Source organism: Mesitornis unicolor, unplaced genomic scaffold (assembly GCF_000695765.1).
Source record: "Mesitornis unicolor isolate BGI_N332 unplaced genomic scaffold, ASM69576v1 scaffold19170, whole genome shotgun sequence".
Lineage (NCBI taxonomy): Eukaryota > Metazoa > Chordata > Aves > Mesitornithiformes > Mesitornithidae > Mesitornis > Mesitornis unicolor.
The window spans coordinates 2,708-19,280 of record NW_010159268.1 but is presented as its reverse complement, the minus strand read 5'-3'; the positions used below and the strand labels follow the sequence as shown (position 1 = coordinate 19,280).

The 16,573-nt window shown below is 56.4% G+C and overlaps 1 protein-coding gene across 1 annotated transcript in view; it reads left to right on the top strand.

Moving 5' to 3' along the window:
- TECTA (tectorin alpha) overlaps positions 1-16,187 on the top strand; it is a 19,651-nt gene extending 3,464 nt beyond the window's left edge. Inside the window, exons 4-23 of the mRNA XM_010186152.1 lie at positions 1,892-2,029; positions 2,155-2,320; positions 4,227-4,639; positions 4,914-5,484; positions 5,889-6,481; positions 6,907-7,480; positions 8,610-9,220; positions 9,508-10,069; positions 10,896-11,095; positions 11,479-11,862; positions 12,040-12,326; positions 12,412-12,692; positions 12,857-12,967; positions 13,088-13,290; positions 13,414-13,577; positions 13,725-13,973; positions 14,453-14,615; positions 14,935-15,022; positions 15,628-15,744; positions 16,087-16,187. Of these exons, the coding sequence (XP_010184454.1) occupies positions 1,892-2,029; positions 2,155-2,320; positions 4,227-4,639; positions 4,914-5,484; positions 5,889-6,481; positions 6,907-7,480; positions 8,610-9,220; positions 9,508-10,069; positions 10,896-11,095; positions 11,479-11,862; positions 12,040-12,326; positions 12,412-12,692; positions 12,857-12,967; positions 13,088-13,290; positions 13,414-13,577; positions 13,725-13,973; positions 14,453-14,615; positions 14,935-15,022; positions 15,628-15,744; positions 16,087-16,187 (5,976 nt within the window). The remainder of the gene's footprint in view (positions 1-1,891; positions 2,030-2,154; positions 2,321-4,226; positions 4,640-4,913; positions 5,485-5,888; positions 6,482-6,906; positions 7,481-8,609; positions 9,221-9,507; positions 10,070-10,895; positions 11,096-11,478; positions 11,863-12,039; positions 12,327-12,411; positions 12,693-12,856; positions 12,968-13,087; positions 13,291-13,413; positions 13,578-13,724; positions 13,974-14,452; positions 14,616-14,934; positions 15,023-15,627; positions 15,745-16,086) is intronic.
- Positions 16,188-16,573: the final 386 nt, after the last annotated feature.

Below are 16,573 nucleotides of genomic sequence, written 5' to 3'. Positions count from 1 at the left end.
TAGATATATATTTGCAGACAGCAAGCAATATAGAGATTCGTGTATGGCCTGAAGAATTACATTTGCAACACAACGCAATTTGTTTTGTTGTAGTGCAGCCCTCCCGTTCGATAGCGGCCAGGGCTCCGCGTTGGCACACGGAATAGCACAATGCAACTTAAGCAGGAATTTCATCGCAATGCAGAAAAGCTGCAGAAAACATTCCCATTTTGTGAATGTGGACTATGGGATGCTGTGGTTACTGTCTCTCAATGACACCCGAGCAAATGGGTTTGGTTTCCCAGAGCCTTGTTAGATGGCCAGGGTGCTCGATGCGTGTTTGGTTGTGAGCGCCAGACAGGGAAAAGTTTGTGGCTCGTGTAAGTGCTCCTAACGAGGAGCTCCTAAAGAGCTGTTGTTGCTCTGTCAAAGCGATACTGCCTTTATGTCTTAGTGCCTTCTGATCTCATGGCTGCGAGAAAAGGCCCAGCAAAGGGTGCCGAGGTGGTGAAGAGGAAACCAGACATAGGAGGCAGACTCCCAGGGAAAGGCTGCCGGACTGGAAATGGTCACTTCCCATTAACTGGCTCTCCCGCTTGCCCTGGTGTGAACTGTGCCATTTCCAGCTGCCACGAGGCAGCTCTGCCCACACCTCCCTCTGTTCCTGACAGCTCGTACAGGCTGCTTTGCCTCCGTTTTCATGGTAGGACCCTAATGCTCCTTGGAAGTGACATCCCATGTGGCGTGCAAGTAGTGACTGCAGCCCTGGGGTCCCCTCCTCTATGTTCAGGTGTTTGTGCTCACCTCAGCACCAATAATCAAACCAGTGGGTTTGCAAAGTGCTGCAAAGTGAGCCCCAGCTCCTCGGTTCTGGCATCTTCCCTTCGACCAGCAGCACTCGTGCCCCGTTGGCAATGAGCAGCTCAGCTCTCTCTGTGGTGCTCAAAGGTTGCTGGCAGGGTAAGCCCTAACACTTCCTAGTGTGAGATGGTTTGATCACTGCTTTCCTATATGGCCTGGTAATTGTTTCAGTTTGCAGCACCCAGGTGGCTCTTGAAAAGAGGGGAAGCGTGTGCTTTGTCCCTTGCTAATATCCTGCTCGCTCAGAGGCAGGAGGAGCAGTTGACACGGTGCTGGCACAGAGCAGTCCAGGATGGGCAGAGATGGGAAAGAGAGGAAAATACAGAAAGCTGAGGGGAGTGCATGGCTGTTGGTTCCCAGTGGTGATCTCTGCTGCTGGATCTGCATGGATAGAGGGGATATCTCAAGGGAAGAGGCCTTTTCTGTCTTTCTGTGCAACTGTAAAAGGGAAGAGCTTGGGGCTATGCTGCTCTCTGGCTGGCAAAGCACAGCCTTCCCGCTTGGAACCCTGGCTGGCAGTGACATGGACGTCTCTGGAGTTTGGGGGCTGGAAATGCAGAGTCATTTCAAGTGAAAGGAAGAATGCAAGCAGTGCATTTAGCAGGTAGCGAGGGGATTTGGCAGCCAAGCACAGCGCATAATGTACGTGGCTGACTTGGATGTAATCCAATGTTAACAGTATTGTAGGATATGAATGCGGAAGGGTAAGATAATGCGGTGAGGAATAAAACTAAGATAGGGTAATGGAAGACAACAGGTCATAACAACCAGAATCCTGCTGCTTGCTTTTTCCAGCAAGCTTATTCTCATGCTGCCATCTATTGGTGTTAAAGTCCTGTCGTCCTCCCAGTTGGAGGTAGCTGCAGGGATGGGAGCTGCTGGAGTTGCAGGAGTGAGTGTAAGCACATTTTGGATCTTGTTTGACTTCTGCCACTCTTCACCACAAGGCTCCCATGTCTCACCCGGGCCAGAGATGACTGTGGCAGAAGGGCAGGCAAGCAGTGCAAGAACAGCAGTATCACCCTGTGAATGTGCTCGTTGTTTTCAACAGGTAAACACTTTCCAAGCTGTCCTGATCACAGATGGAGTGTCATCTTTTGCCCTATTTAACTACCACGAAATCAGCTGGACCACGGGGACAGCCAGCGGAGGCGACCCCCTGACCGGTCTTGGTGGGGTTATGGCTCAGGTAAGGCTCTCACTCCCAAATCCCCGTCTCTGTCAAGCTCTTGGATAGCTGCCTGTGGCTTTCCCAACATATCCATGCTTGCTCAGCAAAGATGTGTGATGACATTCACTCTGTCTCTGTTTTAGGCTGGCTTCAATGGCGGAAATATCACCAACTTCTTTAGCATCCCGGGCTCCAGAACCCCAGACATAGTCAATATCGAAGAAACAACCAACGTTAACATCCCCGGGCGCTGGGCTTTCAAAATAGATGGCAGAGAAATAGATCCGGCCAATGGCTGCAGCCTGAGAGGTAAGGGGGAAACGGCATTGCTTTTTTCACACTTTGGGGTGCAGTGTAGCTGTTGGGATGCTGGTGGAGAGGTGCCTGGGCACTCTGGGCTGCTGTGGGACAGAAACGCGCCAGCGGGGTCATCACCCGACTTCCACCAATATTTGTCAGGCTGCCCACGGCAAAAGGCCAAAGCCTTGAAGAGTGGACTGAGATGTTTGTCAAGAGGGGGACAGGGCTCGAGTGTTTCGCAGGAACCGAATGCCACTGAGCCATCATCTCAATTGTTTTCCGATGGTGGCAATAGGAAAGACCTGCAGGCAGCAATTTCCCCTTTCCTCCAGAGTGGGAAAGCTGACGGTGTGGTCCCATTTCCTTTGTCTCTGCACAAGAAATAGCAGGTTTTCCAGGCAGGACAAATGCCATGCCCTTGCACCAGTTACAGCATCCGTGCATGCGTCACCCACAGCGTGGGGATAGAAAGGGATTAATAAATGCACACAGGGACTCTGCTGCAGAGAGATTATTGTGTTACCATTTGACAAATACAACTGTCAGGAGCATCCGCTGTGCTCCAGAAGTCTTTCTAGCAGGAGAGGATTGTCACTGGCCGACAGACACTGGAGATGACTCTTTATGTCTTGGTTTAGGTCTGTAACAAAGAAGGCCCATGAGGCCCCGAGGGTTTTGCAGCCACAGCAGAGCTTTTGGGTCCAACCACTCCAGTCACTTCCAGCTGCTGCCCCCAGGAAGAAGGCCTAGGCTAAGGACTAAGGGGCTGAAAACCAGTCTTGGCTTTGCAGGTGACAAGGGCAGCATGGGTAGATCCTGCCACTGGATTTGTGATGCGTGGTGGACAGCCAGTCACCCTCCAGGAGAGGAAATGCAGTGTGTGGTGCTGGAGGTGAAGGCACCTACCGACACTTGCTTGCCCAAATCCCCAGCACCAGGACAGTTGGCATGGGAGCCCTTGCAAGTGGATCTTGCTGAAAGGAAGTGGTGTTTGTTGCAGGAAAGGGGAAAATAGCTTTTTGTTTTGTAGGAGGCAGGGAAGAGAACAAAAAGTTTAGGAGAGGTAAATTCAGGCAGCGTGTACAGTGGAAGCCATGTGTATGAGAGGTGTGAAAGATGGCCATATGGAGGAGAGGAAGCTCTCACGGGTATTTGCCACCCTTGTTCTCCCATCTTCTCTCTGCCTCTCACGTCTCTCACCAGACAAACCTGCCTCCTTTTATAGTACCGCCGTGTAACAAGTCTGCTCAGTCTATTGCTGTGTGATCACTCATCGTTTCCCGTTGTCACTGGTGTGTGGTGTGGAAGTTACTTATCAACAGCTCTTGGGTTTCGTAACTGCTGGGAGCGCTTTCTGAATGGGAGCGAATTGCTTCTGCGCTGCTGATGGCAGTCGCTCTTTGACTGGCGAAGTTGTGCGAACAGAAGAATTACAGAGATAGCGACAAAGCTGAAGGACGGCGCAAGCACAGCGACAGCGCTGGAAATGGCCTCCAAAAGGCATGAGCTTTACCAGTGGACTTTCCCTTTGAGAAAATAGCACTCATGGCTCTCCTGTCCTGCGATACTGAAGCAGAACGAGGGTGGCGGGTGTCCAAAACGGAAGGAATAGCCTTCAAGTTAGCCAGTCTGCGCGGTGCGGCACCGACTCCGGATTCATGACGGCGTTCACACCATCCGATGGACTTGCAGCGCAGGAAGGACTCGAAGCTTGTGATAGCAGCACTTTGCTGAGTGGCTTTTGCTGGGAATCTGCACAGAGAAAGCAGCTGAGAAGCCTGGTGGCAGGATGCTTTGGCGGTGGTCTCAATCGTAGGGCCGGCAGACCCCTCTGAGGCCTGATGTGGCGCAGTGAGCGTGTTCCTCCGTTTAGAGAGGTGATGTAGCGTGGGTTTTTCCCTTTCTGTCTTTCTAGGGCAGTTTCTCCGTCAAGGGGAGATCTTCTGGGACAGTGTCAACTGCACCACCAAGTGCCGCTGCCTGGACTTCAACAACGAGATCTTCTGCCAGGAGATGGCTTGCGGCCCCTTTGAAGTGTGCGAGCCGAAGTCCAAGTTCTTCCAGTGCGTGCCAGTGGAGAGCAGCACCTGCGTGGTGTTCGGAGATCCACATTACCACACCTTCGACGGCTTCCTCTTTCACTTCCAGGGTTCCTGCTCCTACCTCCTCGCCAGGCAGTGCTGGCCAGGCTCCCAGCTGCCCTACTTCAACGTGGAGGCCAAGAATGAGAACCGAGGCGGCTCCTCCGTCTCCTGGCTGCGGGATATTTTTGTGGAGGTCTACTCACACAAGATTGTCCTCCCCAAAGGCAGCTATGGGAAAGCAAAGGTAAGAGGCCCGCTGAAAGGGGAAAACTTTCAGATCAGCACCTCTGAGGCAGCAGAGCATGGGACGGTGCTTCTGAGCTCCATGTGTCCCTGGGGGAACGGGCGTGGGTGACAGGCATGGCAGCAAGTGCCTGTGGCTCTCCAATGGCTGTCCTTCTGTGCACATCCCTAACCCTGAGACCCTGTAATGGGGCCATAAGGCTCCTGTCTACGTCCCAGTATGAGAGCTCTGCTATTTCATGCGCTGGCTCAGTTGTCTGGTGCTGTTCCCGCAGGTGGATGACTTGGTGGTGTCCCTACCCATCTCTCTGGAACTGGGTGCAATAAAAGTCTACCAAAGAGGCTTGTCCACAGCCTTGGAGACCGACTTTGGCCTGCTGGTGACCTACGATGGACAACACTACGCCTCCGTCTCCGTTCCGGGCACGTACATTAACTCCACGTGTGGTCTGTGCGGGAATTACAATAAAGACCCTGAGGACGATACCCTCCGCTCTGATGGGAGGTTGGCCGTGTCTGTGCCGGACCTGGGCGAGAGCTGGCGAGTGCCTCACCCCGAGCGGAAATGCTCTCCCGGCTGCTTGGAGAACTGCAGCCTCTGCGACCCTGCCACCGAGTCTCTGTATTTCACCTCCGAGTACTGCGGCTTCATCAACAAGAGCGGCGGGCCGCTGTGGGAGTGCGGCGCCGTCGTGGACCCCACCGCCTTCGTCCACAGCTGCGTCTACGACCTCTGCAGTGCCCGGGATAACGGCACCGGCCTGTGCCAAGCCATCCAGGCGTACGCCACGGTGTGCCAGGCCCTGGGCATCTCGGTGGGAGAGTGGCGCACCCAGACAGGATGCGGTAAGTGTGTGCGTGCTCCTGCCGGGACCCTTCTCCTCTGGAGGAAGGGAGCAATTTCGGGGGGCTGCCCATGTGCCCAGCAGTGCGTGAGATGAGGGGGGAGAAATCCAGGGAAAGGAGCCGAGCAAGAGCCCATTGGTCTTTCCTCTCTGTGGCATCAGTGCTAGCAAAAAAGGAGATCCACCTGTGGATGGCTTGATGGCTCTGGGGCTCTTTTGGGGAAGTTATTGCTTGCATGAGCAGAATGGCTCGGGAGGGAAACGGAGGAGCAATTCTACCATCAAGTGGGGCTCCTGGGTCACTCTGTGTTGTCTCTGTTGTGGGTCAATAGGAAAGAGGTAACTGGCCCCGAACCACGCTGTAATATGGTCCTCCTGTTGTTTGTTTCCCCTCTGCACCCACAGCGATGGCCGTGCAGTGTCCGGAGCTCAGCCACTACTCGGTGTGCACCACCAGCTGCCCTGCCACGTGTTCGGACCTCACGGCCCCGCTGGCTTGCTCCTCCCCATGCACCGAGGGCTGCGAGTGCAAAGAGGGCTACGTTCTCAGCACCGACCGCTGCGTCCCTGTCCAGAAGTGTGGCTGCGACGTGGACGGACGCTATTACGCCATCGGGGAGTCTTTCTGGGCGGCAGCGGACTGCACGGTGGAGTGCGAGTGCGAGGACGGCGGGGAGGCCAGGTGCTTTAACACCACGTGCCCTGAAGGAGAGGTCTGCGCCCTTGAGAACGGCTACCGGGGCTGCTACCCCAAGCGGGAAACCCTGTGTTTGGTGGGACAGAACCAGGTGCTACAGACATTTGATGGTGTCGCCTTCCCCTATCCTCTGGAGCACTCCTACACGCTGCTCAAAACCTGCCCGGAGAAACCAGACTTCATCGAGGTGGACATCAGCCAAAAGAAGCCTGGATCCGCTCCCAGCGGGCTGCGCGTCGTGCGGATCCAGGCGGCCGGCCAAGAGGTGAAGATGGGAGGTGCCAGCCTGTCTGAGATCAAGGTAAAGGTGCTGCTGTCGGGGCAGCCCACCTAGGGCAGGAGGTGGTGGCTTGTGCCTTCAACCAATGTCCCTTGGGAGCAGGGCGCTACAGTGGCACTTGGAGGAAACCCATTGAGGCCCTTTAGGTGGCTGTGAAGTTGCTGTTGCAGCACCATTATACCTGTTTGCTTGCCGAGTCAGCTCTCGACATTGCTGTTGTCTCCTGCAACTTGTTTTGCCCCTGGAAAAACATTCTCTGTGTTATGGGGCAAAATGCAAGGAAACAGCCATGTTTTCCTGCTCAAAGGAGGCTCTGGGCCTTGGAGGGTGGGGTCTGGGTCAGGAAATGCTTAGTGTACCCAGCGCAGCATGGCCAGCAGACAGGAACGGCCGTGCAAAGTCACATCACCATCCCTGAAGCGTCTCAATCTGCTTGTTCCTTGTAGGTGAATGGTTACGATGTGGAGCTGCCCTATTTCCACCCTTCTGGCCGCCTGGAAATCTACCGCAGTGACAACGGCACCGTGATGGAGTCGGAGGGGCTCCTGACTGTCGGCTACTACGATTTGGGCCTCCTGGAGATCCACCTCTCCACCGCCTACTTCAACTGCACCGGGGGCCTGTGCGGCTTCTTCAACGGCAATGCCAGCGACGAATTCTGCCTGCCCAAGGGCAAGTACACGGACAACCTGGAGCTCTTCCTGGAGAGCTGGACCACGTTCGACGAGATCTGCAACGGAGAGTGCGGCGACCTCCTCAAGGCTTGCAACAACGACTCGGAGCTGCTAAAGTCCTACCGGAGCCGCTCCAACTGCGGCATCATCAACGACCCCACCAACAGCTCCTTCCTGGAGTGCCACAGCGTGGTCAACGTCTCGGCCTACTACAGGACGTGCCTTTTCCGCCTGTGCCAGAGCGGGGGCAACCGGTCGGAGCTGTGCGACTCGGTGGCGCGCTACGCCAGCGCCTGCAAGAACGCCGAGGTGGACATCGGCCAGTGGAGGAGCCACAGTTTTTGCCGTGAGTCTGCCAAAGCTTTTAAATACCCTGGGTAAGGAGAAGAGGGGGACACAGACACTGCCGACCTTGGGTAGAGTCTTTTTGTCGGGAGTTTGTGGGTGTACAGATGTAGAGCAGCTTTTCTTATATGATGCCAAAAAGTACAGGCTCTCTTTCCCAATCTTCCTCTCTTGTCTCTGGTGGTCACCCCTTACCCACAGGTAAGATGGCCACAGATAGAAGGGCTGCTTGGGAGAGAGGCCCTGACCTTACAGCACTAAGGGCAGCATTAGATGTCCAAAGTCATACAAAAGGGTGGGGGCAGAGGTGCCTAAACGTGGGCATTCTGAGGCAATTTTCCTATTCTCTTCCCTACTGTTCAACCGAAGATTGGCTTTGCTGTCAAAAGAGCTATGCCCGGTAGAGCTTTCTGCCATGAGGGGTCTGACATGTACAAACTGCTGTCCCATGTAGCATACGGAAGGGAAAGGGGAATTTCAGAAGGAAATCTCACGAGCCTGAAGGCAAGGCAGCACCACCCTGTGTACCAATGGTAGTTTCTAAGCAGTGCTTGTGCTGGCAGAGACAGCTTTGCCAGTGAAGTGATTTCAGGGTGGCATTTCAAGAGGCATCAGAAGTTTTATGATGCATTGTAGGAGCATTCCAGAGCCACAGATGGTGTCTGACAGTGCTGTGTGCCACCACCAGAGGATAATTTGAACAACGCTTGGTTTTAGGTGTCGCTATAAACTTGACGTTGATGGGAAAACATTCATAATTCAGAAGCGAATCTGAAAAATCTTCAGTGTGGAAGTACACGGTGGGGAGGTAGCCCCTGCCTCCGATGCGGAGGTTTGAGGGAGGCATGCATTTGGGAGTCCTGGCCTTGTACCCTCCAAAATAGTGAGAGGAAGTGTCACTTGGCACATGGCACAACAGGGCTGTGATGCGAGGAGGGCGATGGTAGAGAGGAGAAGGGATTGCAAAGAGACAGAGGCTGGTAGGGTGCCAGGACTGTTTTACCCTCTTGCCTTCTTCCCCTCAAATTGGCCACTGCTCACCCCGTTCCCACCTTTTGCTCATTCCCCTACCCCACGCTGCCCTGTGGCTGCCTGAAATGGGCACTCACACTCCACGTTTGTCCCTGCAGCTCTCGCCTGCCCAGAGAACAGTCATTTCGAGGAGTGCATGAGCTGCGTGGAGACCTGCGAGACCCTGGCCACGGGCCCCGTCTGTGCGGACGCCTGCACAGAGGGCTGCCAGTGTGACGAGGGCTTTGCCCTCCGTGGCACCCGCTGCATTCCCCGCGGTGAGTGCGGCTGCAACTTCGAGGGGCACCAGCTGGCCACCAACCAGACCTTCTGGATGGACATTTCCTGCCACTTCCTCTGCTATTGCAACGGCTCCGACAACAGCGTCTACTGTGAGAACGTCTCCTGCAAGGATGATGAGTACTGCCTGGAGGAGAACGGCCTCTACTACTGCCACGTCCGCACCGATGCCTCCTGCATCGTCTCTGGTTATGGACACTACCTGACTTTCGATGGCTACTCCTTTGACTTCCAGAGCAGCTGCGCCTTGGTGTTGTGCACCACGATCGCCCGGCCGCGGGTGGAGCGCTCGGACACTTTCCCGGCGTTCACCATCACGGCCAAGAACGAGGATCGGGACACCTCTCTGGCGCTGTGGGTGAAACAAATTGAAGTGGAGGTCTTCAATTACAACATCATCATCCACCGTGCCTACAAATACACCGTGTTGGTGAGTGCAGGGCATGATTATTTCTCCCTGCCGTGGCTCCCAAACCGTGGAGCGATTCGCTAGGCATGAGGCCTTACAGTTTGTGAGGTTTTCTGGGGGTTGGGAAGGGTGTATGCTTGGGCTTGTCCCTAGGGTGCTGCCAGGCACAGCTGTTGGCAGGGACTTCCATTTTGGCTGCCTTGTTTTGGATGCAGAGGCAAGGCTAGCAGGGACCTGCCTTCATGTCCTCTCTGGGAAGCTCCGATCATCATGCCCACTCACGGTGCATCTCGTTTCCTCTCCTGCAGATCAACAACGAGCGTCTCTACCTGCCCCTGAAGCTGGGCCAGGGCAAAGTGAACATCTTTGCCTTTGGCTTTCACATCGTGGTTGAGACCGACTTCGGGCTGAAGGTGGTATATGACTGGAAGACCTTCCTCTCCGTCACCGTCCCACGCAGCTTCCAAAATCTGACCTACGGCCTCTGCGGCCGCTACAACGGCAACCCAGAGGATGACCTGGTGACCGCGGGCGGCACGCCAGCTGCCAGCGTCGCTGACTTCATCCAGAGCTGGGCAAAGTGGGACGCGTTCTGCCGCGTGGGCTGCGGCGATCGCTGCCCGGCCTGCGGGAAGGTGGAAGGCTTCTGGAAACCCCAGCAGCTCTGCAGCCTCATCCCGAGCCAAAGCGGCGTCTTTGCCAAGTGCCACAGCAAGATCAGTCCGGCCTTCTTCTACAAGAATTGCCTCTTCGACACCTGCGTCGACGGGGGAGCCATGCAAACGGCCTGCAGCTGGCTGCAGAATTACGCCAGCACATGCCAAACGCAGGGCATCGCCATTACCGGCTGGAGGAACTTCACCTCGTGCTGTAAGTGCCCCCCTGCCTCCGGGCCCTTGTTCCCTAGAGGTGCTGTAGCTGTAGCACTTGCTCATCACATAGAGAGGTAACAGAGCACTGTACAGTGTTGACCTGGACACGTCCCTGAGCTGTGTGCAGATCAGGGAGGGGGATGCTGATGGCCTAGCAGCCAGTCCCTCCCGTGCTTACCAGGTGTGGGATCGGATCTGGGGCACTACGTGCTCTTATGGTATAGCAAGAACTGGAATGGAAAGGCGGAAGCCTCAAGTTCAGAAGGGATCAGCTGTTGCACCGTTGTTAGGCAGGAATTGTATTAGTCAGCTTCAAAGGCAGGAGTGCGTGTTTGCTCTAATGAAGCTGCATGCTCTTGTCAATAAGATTACGATGTGATGTTCAATTAGGCTCCTGAGGACGAGGGCCCTGAGCCTCTCTGGCAGCCAATCTATCTGGCAAATCAGATGGGAAGTAATTGTCTTTGCTAACCAGACTGAAAATTAAATTTATGTCGTTCTTCCTTCTAACAAGCAAACTCAGGGCTCAGAAGGCACCACTCTCAGGAGGCAGGGGCAGCAGGGCCACTGAGCAGCACCCTGCCCACCGGCTCCAAAATGGTCCCTGATGAGCTAGTGGGGTGCGAGGAGGGATGAAAGCTGCCTTTTCCCTTCAGATGCATGCCCAAGAGCTCCAAGTCCCACTCTGTGCGACCTGGTCCATGTTAACCTCCTTGGCCAGGAAAATAGTGGTGGGGATGATGGCCCCACGTGTGGCTGGTGGCCAGGTCGGTTTTGTCTGGGGAGCTAATTAGTGTCTGTTTTGTCCTCTGGTAACATCGCAGCTGTCAGCTGTCCCCCCAACAGCCACTATGAGAGCTGCGTGTCCCTGTGCCAGCCCCGATGTGCCGCCATCCGGCTGAAGAGCGACTGCAGCCACTACTGCGTGGAGGGATGCCAGTGCGACCCTGGCTACGTCCTCAACGGCAAGAGCTGCATCCTTCCCCACAACTGCGGCTGCTACTCTGACGGCAAATACTATGAGGTACTGCTCACATCCTTCACTCTACCTTTCTCTTTCTGACGTTCCTGGGCAGTGTCTTGTGCCCTGAGTGGGGCCAGTGGTCAGCCTGGTACCGGGTGTTGCGCTGAGTCTGTTTGCCAGGCTTGTAGCCTCAGTCGTCCAGGGTGCTCACAGGGCCTGGAGGGACAGGTCCTCTGCTTCATCAGCATCATACCTGTCTGCCAGTCCATGGCCGTGCTTGGGGATTGCTCTGAAGTCTGGTGGTTTTGTACCAAGCAGGACTGGGCGAGGAATGAGAGGCAGAGCAGGCAGACATGCGAGGGCGTAAACATCAGCCCAAGCATCCACGGAGTGTAGGGTGGGGGTCCCTGGCCCTCCCGACTGGTGACAGGTCCCTCTTTCAGCCCAAGCAGCTCTTCTGGAACGGGGACTGCACCCGCCGGTGCCGCTGCTTCCGGCGCAACCTCATCCAGTGCGACCCTCGGCACTGCAAGTCAGACGAGGAGTGCGCCCTCCGCAACGGCGTCCGTGGCTGCTTCAGCACCAGGAGCTCCTTCTGCCTGGCCGCGGGCGGTGGCGTCTTCCGCACCTTCGACGGGGCCTTCCTCCGCTTCCCTGCCAACTGCGCCTTCGTCCTCTCCACCATCTGCCAGAAGCTGCCCGACTTCTCCTTCCAGCTCATCATCAACTTTGACAAGTGGTCCTCGCCCAACCTCACCATCATCTCCCCCGTGTACTTCTACATCAACGAGGAGCAGATCCTCATCAGCGACAGGAATACCGTCAAGGTAAGGGCTTGTCGGGGGTGTCTATCCCCTCCATTTGCGGTGCAGCCTGCTGTCCACATTTAAGGGAGGAGTTGCACTCAGAGTGATGCGTTGGCCAGAAGGAGGAGGAGGAGATGTTCACAGCCATAGTTGGAGGAGATGGGAGGGATGTCAGCCTCATGCACTCTCCCCTGCCAGGTGAACGGCAGCCACGTGAGCATCCCCTTTGTCACGGGGCTTTCGACGAAGATCTTCAGCCAGGAGGGCTTCCTGGTCATCGACTCCAGCCCCGACATCCAGATCCGCTACAACGGCTTCAACGTCATCAAAATCACCATCGGGGAGCGGCTGCAGAACAAGGTGTGCGGCCTCTGCGGCAACTTCAACGGCGACCAGACGGACGACTATGCCACGCTGCGGGGGAAGCCGGCGGTCAGCAGCGTGGTGCTGGCGCAGAGCTGGAAGACCAACGGCATGCAGAAGAGGTGAGCGGTCGGATGGCCCTTCCCTGCCGGGCGGGAGCAGGGCTAGCCGTGTCGGGACCCCCCGCAACGTGTCCGCTGCCCACAGCTGCAACGAGCTGCAGTACTCGCAGTACGCCGCCTCCTGCGACAACGTCCAGATCCAGGAGCTGCAGAGCGACAGCTACTGCCTGAAGCTGACAGACATGAAAGGCTTCTTCCAGCCCTGCTACGGCCTCCTGGACCCGCTGCCCTTTTACGAGTCCTGCTTTCTGGATGGCTGCTACAACCACAAGAAGGTCCAGCTGTGCGGCTCGCTGGCCGCCTATGGAGAGGCCTGCCGCACCTTCGGCATCCTGGGCACCGAGTGGATCGAGAAGGAGAATTGCTGTAAGAGAGCTGGGGGCCTTTTGGGTTGAGGGGAGCTGCATCCCGCTGGGACTGCAACCAGCAGGAGAAGGGGGAGAGAGGCTGGCAAGCGGGGGTGGTTAGAGGTGCCTGCCCCATGGTCCAAGGGTAAAGATGGTGTCTGTGCTCTGTCTTGTGCTGTTTAGCAGGAGTGGTGGAAGATCCCTGCGTGGGCGCCGACTGCCCCAACCGCAGCTGCGAGCTGGACAATGGTGGGGAGCTGTGTGGCTGCATCGAGCCTCCGCCCTACGGGAACAGTGAGTCTTCTGGTCCAGGCTGCAAGGCCAGAGGCATCAGGCTGTGGTGCTGCTGAGGCTTTGGGAAAGGAGGTGCCGAGGGTTTCTGGTGATCAGAAACTGTCTCGTCTTCTCCTCTAGCCACCCATGACATCATTGATGCAGAGGTGACCTGCAAAGCCGCCCAAATGGAGGTGTCCATCTCCAAGTGCAAGCTGTTCCAGCTGGGTTTCGAGCGTGAGGGGGTGCGGGTCAACGACCGCCACTGCCCTGGCATCGAAGGGGAGGACTTCATCTCCTTCCAGATCAACAACACCAAGGGCAACTGTGGCAACCTGGTGCAGGTGAGCCGGGGCACAAGGCACATGGGATCAGGAGCAAAGGCTTGTTTAGGGACCAAGGTGTTTGTTAAGAGCGTGGGAGCAGAGATGAGCAGTGTTGAGCAATGCCCTGTGTTCCTCCCGCAGTCCAACAGCACCCATATAGTGTACAAGAACACCGTGTGGATCGAGAGCGCGAACAACACAGGCAACATCATCACCCGGGACCGGACAATCAATGTGGAGTTTTCCTGTGCCTACGAGCTGGACATCAAGATCTCCCTGGATTCAGTCGTGCGGCCGATGCTCAGGTAGGAGCTGGGGTGAGCTGCACGGCCTCTCCCATCATATGAGCATGGCAACATGTGGGCAGAGGGCAAGGAGGTGAGGGTCTGAAGTGACCTGGTGGGTTCATAGCCTTTCCTCCATCTGAGATGGTATTTGTTTGTCATTGTTAGTGTGATTAACCTGACGGTGCCGACGCAGGAAGGGAGCTTCACAACCAAGATGGCCCTGTACAAGAACTCATCCTACAAGCACCCATACAGACAGGGCGAGGTCGTGCTCACCACCCGGGACGTGCTCTACGTGGGGGTCTTTGTGGTCGGGGCCGATTCCAAACACCTAATCCTGATGCTAAACAAGTGCTACGCAACCCCCTCGCGGGACAGCAACGACAAGCTGCGCTACTTCATCATCGAAGGGGGGTGAGTGACTCTGGGCCTGGCAGCCCAGTGTGCCATGTCTGGTGGGGAGGGTACTCAAAGTGATGTTGTCAGTTGGAGCAGGGGACCTTTTGGTCAGTGGCCAAGATCTGGCAAGGGTGGGGAAAAGGGCAGCTCGTGGTGTTAGTGTGGGACTTAGTTTGAGCAGTGTCGGGGTAGCTGGAGTCCCCGCCATGGAGAGAAGCAGCCCCCCTCGTGTCACCAGTGCTGTGAGCATCAGGATTTCTGTAGGAGGTGGGAGGGATGTGGATCGTGGCCTTTGGAAAGTGGGAGTACAACAAAGTTGGGAGTGGCAGAGAGAGGTGATGCTACAGAGGTGGGGTGTGATGCTTTTGTCCGGATGAGGCAGGCTGCTGCAGGACCTAAAGAGAGGGGTCTTATGGGGACAGATGCGAGGGGCATCCCTGCAGGGAGGGTCCCCATCACAAGGAGTCTGAGGCAAGTGTCGGTGCTTTGTGCAGGTGCCAAAACATAAAGGACAATACCATTGGCATAGAAGAGAACGGGGTATCATTGACGTGCCGCTTCCACGTCACCGTCTTCAAGTTCATCGGGGATTATGATGAAGTTCACCTCCACTGCGCCGTCTCACTCTGCGATTCGGAGAAATACTCCTGCAAAATAGTAAGTGAGATGAGTGCTGTGGGACAGGTTGCTCACGTTGTAGGACTCTGGTGAAGCACAGTGAGCCTGGTTGATGGGGCATTGGAGAGGTGGCCAGAGATGTAGTCCCAGGGGTGAGGTGGGGAGGGTGGCATTTCCCTCCAGGTGCTGGGAGGAGAGCCCTGCCACAAGCAGATCGCCTTGGGACCCCCTGCTTTCTGAATGGGGTTGCACAGGGGTGGAGAGGGGGGCCCTGTTGGGAGCTGGGCTGGTCAGACGGGTGTGGACGTGGCCTGGGCAGGAGCCGAGAGTGACGGAGCTGGTGTTTATCCCTGCGTAGAACTGCCCTCAGCACACGAGGATGGCCAGCGTGTTTGCTGAGGAGTCCAAGGAGCAGATCCTCTCGGTGGGGCCTATTAGGAGGAAGCGTAAGTGTGTGTGACCCCGAGAAAGGCTTGGGGGGGTGGTTTCTGCCATCTGGGTTGAGCCTGGTGGGGTCCTGCGAGGCAGTGCCGGGGCACCGGGGGTGAGGGAGTGTGTATCTTGTGGGGAGAGGCTCTTCCTTTGAGCAGGAATCAGGACAAGTACATGAGTGCTCAGGGGTTTTTGCCACTGGGAGGTGAAGGGAGAGGGCACACAGGTGCTGGGCAGATGGGTGCAGGTATAGGCTGCATTGGGGGTCTGCATTGCTTGGGGAGAGTTGTACCTAGGGATCCTTGGGTGGCTGCACAGGAGAAGGTGCAGCAGCAGAGCAGGCGGCAGGAGCTTGGGGTGGTGCAGGGTGCTCCTTTTGTGGCCTTGTTCCCTGTGCTGTGGGTGCTACTCTTTGTCTTTGTAAAAGGCCCCAGCAGGGTTAAGAGCATCAGACAGGGGGATGATGTGAGCTTAGCTGAGTTCTGGTGTCATCCCCATGCCGTGTGTGTTGTGAGGGCGTGCTCCTGTGGGCCCCACTGTTGTAGCAAGGCAGACAAGGACTGGGGGTTTGGGGTCTGGGAGCATGGCTCAGGTGTCCCCCTTTGCTTTCTGTGCCCAGGATCGGACTGGTGCGAGGACAACGGAGGCTGCGAGCAGATCTGCACGAGCCGGGCGGACGGGCCCCTGTGCAGCTGCGTGACAGGGACGCTGCAAGGGGACGGCAAGAGCTGCAGGGGCAAGTACTGGAGGTGGCACGGGAGGTGTTGGGGCGAGCTGGATGCATGTCATTCCCAGAAGATGGAGGTACCTGGTATCATGGCGCCTGAGGGCTGCAAGGCCAACGATGGCAGGCTTTGAAGAGCTGGCAGGCACTCAGTTGCAAGTGATGGTGTCTAGTCTGGTGCAGGGTAGAGGCCATGGGTAGAGGCCAACTCAGGGGCCTCCCCTTGTGGGAGGGATGCTGAGGGATGAGATGAGGCACCTCGGAGGGTGCAGGACCAGCACCAGTTCTGAGGGGAGGGAGGTGCCTGTTTTGTGTGTGCTGCAGCTCACTCGGGTCTTCTTCTCGTGTTCACAGCCTCCAGCTCTTCAGGGAAACACTGCACCCAAGCAACCCTTCTGGTGGCGGCCCAGCTGTGGCTGTGGCTGCGGGCAGCTCCGCAGGACCTGACCTCGTAGCCGTGGCCTTGCCACTTGGCCAAGTACTGTTCTCACGTCAGCCGGAGTCTTTGTAGGGTAGGAGACAGCACCCCCACAGTGGCCAGGCTGCCACCGACCCGTCCTGCTGCGCGGGGGAGAGAGAGGGACTTCATCTGGAGAGAGATCGGACACGGACCTGGATGTGAAGGTGGCAAGCGCTGTGACAGCAACAGCGAGGCGGAGCTGAATGTTTGCCAGCATCAATGCGGGACTTGGGGGGCTTTTTTTGCAGGTTTCTGGCATCAATGTGGGATGTTGGGGTTTGTTTTTTTTTTTGCAGCTTTCCATCATTGATATGGGACTTGAGAGGGTTTTATTTGCAGCTTTTTCCCAGGCTTTCCTTTGTAGCATGCGCCGTAGGTGGC